The sequence below is a fragment of the Triticum aestivum genome, chromosome 7A (assembly GCF_018294505.1).
Source record: "Triticum aestivum cultivar Chinese Spring chromosome 7A, IWGSC CS RefSeq v2.1, whole genome shotgun sequence".
Lineage (NCBI taxonomy): Eukaryota > Viridiplantae > Streptophyta > Magnoliopsida > Poales > Poaceae > Triticum > Triticum aestivum.
Window position 1 is genome coordinate 15,304,356 of NC_057812.1, and position 8,055 is coordinate 15,312,410.

General features: G+C 47.1%; 2 protein-coding genes across 3 annotated transcripts; one reads left to right on the forward strand and one right to left on the reverse strand.

Moving 5' to 3' along the window:
- The first annotated feature begins 379 nt into the window (after window positions 1-379).
- LOC123149463 (dolichyl-diphosphooligosaccharide--protein glycosyltransferase subunit DAD2) lies at window positions 380-2,103 on the forward strand. Of its 2 annotated transcripts, none has more exons than XM_044569113.1 (6): window positions 380-561; window positions 750-851; window positions 941-988; window positions 1,503-1,590; window positions 1,681-1,724; window positions 1,809-2,103. In XM_044569113.1, the coding sequence occupies exons 2-6, from the start codon at window positions 771-773 to the stop codon at window positions 1,890-1,892; spliced, it is 345 nt and encodes a 114-aa protein (XP_044425048.1). In that variant the 5' UTR covers window positions 380-561; window positions 750-770; the 3' UTR covers window positions 1,893-2,103. The 2 variants fall into 2 exon arrangements, with proteins under 2 accessions (XP_044425048.1, XP_044425049.1); XM_044569114.1 differs by having other exon boundaries at window positions 512-554; window positions 748-851.
- A 706-nt stretch (window positions 2,104-2,809) lies between these two features.
- LOC123149462 (uncharacterized) lies at window positions 2,810-4,538 on the reverse strand. The gene has a single exon (XM_044569112.1). The coding sequence runs from the start codon at window positions 4,456-4,458 to the stop codon at window positions 3,103-3,105; it is 1,356 nt and encodes a 451-aa protein (XP_044425047.1). The 5' UTR covers window positions 4,459-4,538; the 3' UTR covers window positions 2,810-3,102.
- Between the last annotated feature and the right edge of the window lie 3,517 nt (window positions 4,539-8,055).

Consider the following 8,055-nt stretch of genomic DNA (forward strand, 5'->3'; position numbering starts at 1 on the left):
AGGCTTCAAGAAAGACATGGTCATTGCCATGTAGAATTACTAGCGAAACAAGAAGGGCATAGGATATCAAACATCACGTACTAGGTGCAGCTAAATCCAACTTAGGCCTAGTGTCCCTTTTGCTTGTGAGCCCATTGAAACTAGTTGATTAGCAACATATCATGTATCCGCCGCAATCGTGGTTTGTGGAGCTCCCCTCGACCCTCTTAGGTGATAGAACCATACCCGCACGGGTTCCCTTCACGCAAACTATGTCATGTATGTACGTGTTTGTGTGCACTTACGTGAGTGATACGTTTCTGAAATAAAAGAAAAACGGAACCTTATCTTTTTTTTCGAGGGTAATAGCATTTTTTTAGGGATTTTTGAGGGGTAATAGCAAAGTTTTATATTGATCAAACCTTTAACTTTAATACCAACGGGGCTCAAATCGCAGGGCCATTTGGGCCCCGAGATCAGCCCCCCTTCCACCGGCTCAATAAACCCGCAGAAAGGAAGTCCCGGAATCTGCCGGAGCTCGCAATTCATCGTCGTCGTCTTCCCCAGCACAGCACAGCACAGGTCAGTCTCCTCCCCCCCTCCCTCGCGCAGATCTCTCCCGCCTCCGCCCTGGGGCTGGATCCTTCCCGGTCCTTATCGGCCCTCTCTCTCCCGAACCCCGCGCCCCGTTCGCGGCCGGGTTTCTAGATCTGAGAGCCGCGCTGTCCGTCCTCCGCCGTGATCTGATTTCTTGAACTCTGATCTACTAGCTCGAAGCGGCGGAAGCAAGGATGCCGAAGGCCGCGGGGGATGCCAAGCTCCTGATCCAGTCCCTCACCAAGGCCTACGCCACCACGCCCACGAATCTCAAGGTAAATTTCGTTCTCTTTCCCTGGTAGTATTTTCTTTCCTCTGCCGCTGTCGACTGCCGGGTTACTGATGTGCTTCTCCTGCTCCGCAGATCATTGACCTGTACGTGGTTTTCGCGGTCGCCACTGCCCTGGTTCAGGTAAAATTTGACACTTTGACGAGGGATGCAGAAGCTATCACTGATTTGGGATGGAGAAGTGTTGGCCTAGTGTAGCATAATGGTCTTGTAGGAAGATAAATTATGCTGTTCGGAACCATACCTGGTGATCTCCTAGAGCTATCTACTGATTCAATCGAGGGCAGATATCTTGTCTGTTTGTTTTACCACATTTCCGACTATTGGTTTGTTGAGTAGGAGTACGCTATCGGGTTGCAAAAATCCGATGCGCCTAGTAGTGCATAAGAAGGTCCGATACGAGTTATCCAGCCAGATTCTTAGGTTTGAGCACTTTGTTTTACTGGCTGACCGTTAGCCAGATTCTCTAGCCAGCAGGTTCTCTCTGAGCACTTCATTTTTTCTGGCTGAGGATTAGCCTTGTGTTCAACTCAAAAGTCATATGTCCTCTGCCCCCCCTAGTTGCAAAATTAACCTTGGCGTGGTATCGCTGAGCCATTTGCAGACTACTGAAATGCTCTTGGTTGTGACAAAACAGGTCGTTTACATGGGAATAGTTGGGTCATTCCCCTTCAACTCTTTCCTGTCTGGTGTCCTGTCATGCATTGGAACTGCAGTGCTTGGTGGTAAGAATTTCTTTTTTTTACCCCTCCGGTTTCTATTCCCCCTTCCCTGTCTCCAGGATATATAATATAGAACTGTCGATGTTTTTGCAGTTTGCCTCCGTATTCAAGTCAACAAGGACAACAAGGAATTCAAGGTAACTCTACTTCCACTGCTATTTGTATGTCAAATTATTCTTTGGATTCCAACATAACATTCTATGTTGAAACATTATCTCCAGGATCTTCCCCCGGAGAGGGCCTTTGCTGATTTCGTCCTGTGCAATCTGGTGCTCCACCTGGTGATCATGAACTTCCTTGGATGAGCAACTGTCATACAAGCTGTCGAGATTTTGTAGTGTCCTAATGTCTAAGACTGTCAGCATGTTAGATATTCATGTGGCACCATACACACCTATGTAATCCGAGAGTTTCTCTATGAACTATAAGAATTCAGTGGATTTAGTGTTAACTTTGTGGAACATGAGAACTTATTCGATTGAGTGAAGACAGCGAAAAGTGATCACTTAAATATTAGTATTGTTCACTCATGATGCTGTGCTGAAAAAAACAGTGACCTGCTTAAAATGCAGTTCTGATGGCTTGAATGCACATTGATTAGTAAACCTGAATTCAGAATATGTCATAAGGCTTGTAGCCAACAACAAAATTATTAGATACAGCTTGTGCTTTGTGGAACATAACAACTCTCTTTAGGCTGATGTGAGGAAGAAAATCTCAATTCAGTGAGCATATGTCCTCATCATCCAATCTGAAGTTTTGATCTCAAAAACAAAAAGCATCCAGTCCGAAGTTGCAAGACCAGTTACAAATTAGCATTCCCTCATCTCATATTTCAATCACCATTTGCTCCTTGTGTCGTCAGGCTTATTGTTTGTTTGGAAGACAACTCATAACCACTTGACATCACAGTAATGCTCCGGTTGAACATATTAATAGAGTAGTGAATTGTTCATGATCAAACAATACAAAAAAAGATTCACACTGCAATTTTGTGTTTAACAGAACCCAACACTCAATACTCAGGAGAACACCTACAAGTATCGATGATTACAAAGACCAGTTACACATTAGCCTTCTCTCGTCAGAACTTGCAAACATTTTATTACTTGTTGCGTCTTCAGGCATAGTTTTTCCTTGGAAGGCACCTGATGAACACATGCTGCTCTGACTGAACATGTTGGTTCAAAATAATTTCATAAAATTAACAGAGTAGTTAGTGTTTGCAGTCAATCAATATATAAAGATAATCCATTTCACACAGTGCAATGTTGTGGGGCAGTAGAACTCAACACTGAGCACTGAGCTCTGATCAATGAAACAGCCACAAGTATCCATGATATCTAAGTCTCTACTTGAAGAAGGCCAATATCCATCTAGAATTTGGAAACAGAAGCAACATCACAGCATCTGACACCAAACCAAGCGACCTTCCCCTACTTCTAAACTACTACTTGAAATCTTAGCACTCCTAACGGCCCTGTCAACGTTATCACCCTCAAGCCACTTCTGGCTTCAGGCGTGCAGCAATTCAGCAGGCAAGGATGCAGGGTCAAGCTCCCAGCAATCACCAGGAGGCAGTGTCGAGGCTTCACCCTTGGAGACTTTCCTCGCCGGTGTCTGATGCGAAAGCAACCCAACATCGCCCTCCCGGAGGTACTGAACGGCACGGACACCAATCTCGCGGCGGGTGAAGATGCTCCTGAAACCCTCCACCTTCTCCAGGTAGCCGAAGCTGATGCCGTGGACTTCACTGTACCCGCTGAGGAACACCACAAAGTCATACTTGGGCCTCCCGGTGTCGATGTACTCTCCGGCATAGAGCGCCCAGACCGAACCCTTTTTGGGGTAAACACGATACGCCTCCCTCGCCACCTTCTCGCAAGCGACAAGATGCGAGAAGACGTTCACCGAGTGCACCGTGACTTCTCTCCCAACCTTGAACGCCCCACATGGCTTGCCCTCCTTCCCATCAGGCTGGTGCTCCAGCCACCGTATCTGGGCACGGAACTGCCTGCCCGGCAATGCCGTCTCCACCAGCGCATAGTGCCGCGGCATGCCATCGTCGTCCCCATACAATGCCCACACCTGGCCTCTCTTGAAGCATTTCTCCATGCGGTCGGCGTCGAAGTTGTAGAAGTCAGAGTCCTCCACAGCCATCTGCCCCGAGTGATAGCTATCCGGCTCCTCCTCGGGCACCTCCAGTTCCGACTGCTCGTCAGAATCGTCACTGGATGAGCTCTGTGCGGCCCTCTGGTCTTTCCCTTTCCTCTTGGCGAGCTGGAGCTGCATCTCGGCGAGCGTCTTCTCCGGCTTGTGCTTCTTGGGCGGCGGAGGAGGGGGCACCTCGGCGGCGAGGAACGACCGGCGGCAGGAGGGGCATGTGAGGCGGAAGCCCACGTACTGCCGGTCGAACTCGTGGAGGAGGCGGCAGCCGGCGCAGGCCGTCCAGAAGGTGGGCGGCGGGGGCGGCGCCTCCCGCTCCTCCTTGAGCGCGGCGTAGGCGTCGGCCGCGCGGCGGAGCGCCTCCTGCGCCGCGGCGGCGGCGGCGGGGTAGGAGCAGGCGCCGTCGCCGGGGCGGAGGGATCTGGAGAGGGACTTGTAGTGGCGCCGGATGGCGTCGGGGTCGCTGGCGAGGGAGGACTTGGGGTCCTCGGGGAGGAGGAGGGTGGCGCGGGGGGAGCCGGCGTCTGCCAGGAGGACGGAGGTGGCGGCGAGGAGGACGGAGGCGACTGCGGAGCCCGGGTCGAGGCGGGCGGCGCGGCGGGCCTGCCTCTGCGCGGCGCGGAGGCGGCCCGCGGAGAGGTCGGCCTCGGCCTGCGCCAGCGCCGCGGCCGCCGTGGAGGTCGGCGAGGAGGCGTCGCCGGGCATCGTCGTCGGCCGCCGCCGGCGTGAGGGTTTGCTCGCGGTTTTGGTTGGGTGGGTGGGCTTAGGCTGTGGAGTGCTAGTTGAGAGTAGGGCAGCTTTGTGTCGTAGGTGGGCTGGCCCGTCTTTGTTTTGTTTGGGCTTTATGTAGAAAACTAACCTCTGTAACCAACGTCCAGGCCTGTGATATTTTTTATCCTCCTCTGGTAGGTCCTCTATGGTTCTTCTGTATACAAAATCAATAGCCATGTACATGTATATTGAGTGGAAAATAATCCATGCAATTTTTCTTAAAATAATAGGATCGGCACTACTTTCAATTTTCAAGGGTCTGCATTGGAGGCTTTCACGGAGATCATAAAAGGCGATGAACAGGCCCTATGTACGTTCCTACTAAATGATGTCTCACAAGGTTACTTAGTACTCCCTCCGTCCGAGTGTATAAGTCATTCGCGTAGTTCTAGGTCATCGATTTAAGGAATTAAATATGTGTTATATGTCATGAAAAGTATACCACTAGATTTCCACATGGATGTAGTTTTTAAATATATATTTTTTGTCACATATAATACATATTTAGATAGTTAAATTATCGACCTAGAACTACGCGAATGACTTATACACCGGGACGGAGGTAGTACTGGTTATAAATCTTCTCACACCGTACACACTTGAGGTATGCTAGTGAAACCAAGCCGAAGAGCTTATTTTGGGCCCCAGAAAGTAGTAGCACGCATCGGGGTGCACATGCTTCTAGATGTTTACCGCAGAAAATCCACTCTCATATATGGCAATCATATGCTACAAGACATGCACCACAACATAATTAAGTAGTCCTACCATAAGTTTAGTATAACATCTTGCATCAGCGGAAATTCAGAGGCGTGCTCGTCCTCGCATGCTCTCGGTATCTCTGTTTGCTCGTTTATTTTAGGATCCGAGCAGGAGGATGTATTAGCCTGGTACGAATCCTGCACATTGTTTTTTTTTTTTGAAACGGAAAAAACAAAATTTCCGCTGATAGGCATGAGGCAGCAACTCCAAAAGGTTCATACAAACTGAAATTGTTTTGCAACATGAGGTCCAAAGAAAACAGGCATTCCCCACTTGGCGACAGATGGGTTCGAGCGCACTACTTAACGTCTTGCAACTTGTGTCGAGAACCGACACCATTCGTCTTGCTATGATTACAAAGTTCTGCTCAAGTCAAGCGCTTGTGGTGCCATGGAGCGCTCCCCGTCTTTGATCATCAGTAGCGGCACAAACCGGTCTAAGCACGGAGCACTCAATGGCGACTATAGCGTCACAACCTGCAACCTGTCACTAAGGTAGAATGGACCGGGAGATCAGTTCGGCCACAGCATAAGGTGATGTTGGAATTATTGGAGGGGAAAGTACTAATGAACTTGGATGTGTACCTGCCAGATGTTTCAGAGCAGAAACGTATGCCATTTCCCTGCTTGAGTGGTGAGTGTCGCCAGCAGTCAAGCCTACACATACGCATGTGTACGGCAAAATCAGAGGATGGAGCACTGTGACATCTGAACAAAATGATACTGCACAGGCATAGGAAACTCGACCAGCTGGTTACGACGTGTAAACTCACTGGTAGAAAAAGGGTCTAATGTAAAATACATTAGTTCCGATTTGTAACTGAACCGGCACTAATGTGACAATTAGTGTTGGTTCGAACGGCTAGCCGGGTGGCGAACATTAGTACCGGTTCGTGGCGAACCTTTAGTACCGGTTCGTGGCGAACCTTTAGTACCGGTTCGTGGCGAACCTTTATTACCGGTTCGTGCCACGAACCGGTACTAAAGAAGCTGTGGCAGGCTGTGGCCAGACTGTGGCCAGGCTTGGGCCTCACCAGCACTTTTAGTACCGGTTCATGCCACAAACCGGTAGTAGAGGTTTTTAGTTGATTCTTTCTGCAGCGGTTTTTAGTCCCACCTCGCTCCGCTAACTGGGTTTTACCACCTTCAATATTTGGTCTTCATTGAACTCTATGTATAGAATTTGTGGCCGCAATATGAGTCTTCTCCGGTTTCTAAACCGGTGAGGACTTATATTGACAATTCAGATTGTACACCAAAAGATTATTGATGGTCAGTGTATTTTTAATTTATATTTTTACATGTTTACACATAGCAGTAGCGCGTTTTGGCTAAAAGGCGCTAATGATCAATGTATTTTTGATGTATATTTTTACATGTTTACACAATGTCTTTTAAAGTATCAGAGTTTCGTACGAAAACTCATCTGCTACAAAGGCATTTCATTTAATACCGGTTCTAAAAAAATGGTGGCAGGTTGTTGTCAGGCTAGGGCCCCACCAGCACCTTTAGTACCGGTTCGTGGCATGAACCGGTACTAGAGTTTTTTAGTTGATTCTTTTTGCAGCTATTTTTTAGTCCCACCTCGTCAAGCGAGAGGCACTCGCAGCGGTTTATAAGCCCTGAGTGCAGAGACGATGAAGGAGAGGCACAATGGTCACCTGCACGTTGCTTAGCTTCATGCCTTGAGGAAAATGGTGTAGACTGCACGGAGCTATGTGTTCGGTTCTCAAGGCCTGAAGCTAAGCAACGTGCAGGCGAGCATTGCGCCTCTCTTTCATTTTTAATAACTTATTTTAACTCTGGACTTTTTGTGCATTCATTATGCACCATTCAAAACCACATCATCAATGTTCAACATTTTTCGCCCTTCATTTGCTATTTTTCATTGATTTTATGATTTGTTTTGAGCTAAATGACCCTAAAATTGAAAAGCACTACAAATGAACTCTGAAAAGGTTGAAAGTTGGCATGGTATCATCATTTCACCCACATAGCATGTGCAAACTGGACAATCTCTTTCGAAGTATCAGAGTTTCGGACGAAAACTCATCTGTTATAAAGGCATTTCATTTTTTAAACTTCTTACAACTCCAGACTTTGTGTGCGTTCATTATGCACCATTCAAAGCCACATCATCAACTTTCAACCCTTTCTGCCTTCATTTGCTATTTTTCATGCATTTACTGATTTGTTTTGAGCTAAATGACCCTGAAATTAAAAAGCACTATAAATGAACTCTGAAAATGTTGAAAATTGACATGGTATCATCATTTCACCCACATAGCATGTCCAAAAAAGTAGAGAGGGTTACGGCAAAAACTGGATGTACTTCGTGTACAAGCTGGACAATCTCTTTCGAAGTATCAGGGTTTCGGACGAAACCTCGTCTGTTACAAAGGCATTTCATTTTTTTAAACTTATTACAACTCCAGACTCTTTGTGCGTTCATTATGCATAATTCAAAGCCACATCATCAAGTTTCAACCCTTTCTCCCTTTATTTGCTATTTTTCATGCATTTACTGATTTGTTTTTGAGCTAAATGACTCTGAAATTAAAAAGCACTACAAATGAACTCTGAAAAGGTTGAAACTTGGCATGGTATCATCATTTCACCCACATAGCATGTGTAAAAAAGTAGAGAGGGTTACGACAAAAACTGGATGCATTTCGTGTACAAACTGGACAATCTCTTTCGAAGTATCACGGTTTCAGACGAAAACTCATCTGTTACAAAGGCATTTCATTTTTTAAACTTATTACAACTC

Coding starts and splice junctions, on each gene's coding strand:
- LOC123149462 (XM_044569112.1), bottom strand. CDS start 4,458: ATGCCCGGCGACGCCTCCTCGCCGACCTCCACGGCGGCCGCGGCGCTG.
- LOC123149463 (XM_044569113.1), top strand. CDS start 771: ATGCCGAAGGCCGCGGGGGATGCCAAGCTCCTGATCCAGTCCCTCACC. Junction 989..1,502: donor TCGCCACTGCCCTGGTTCAG/GTAAAATTTGAC, acceptor GTGACAAAACAG/GTCGTTTACATGGGAATAGT. Junction 1,725..1,808: donor AGGACAACAAGGAATTCAAG/GTAACTCTACTT, acceptor CATTATCTCCAG/GATCTTCCCCCGGAGAGGGC.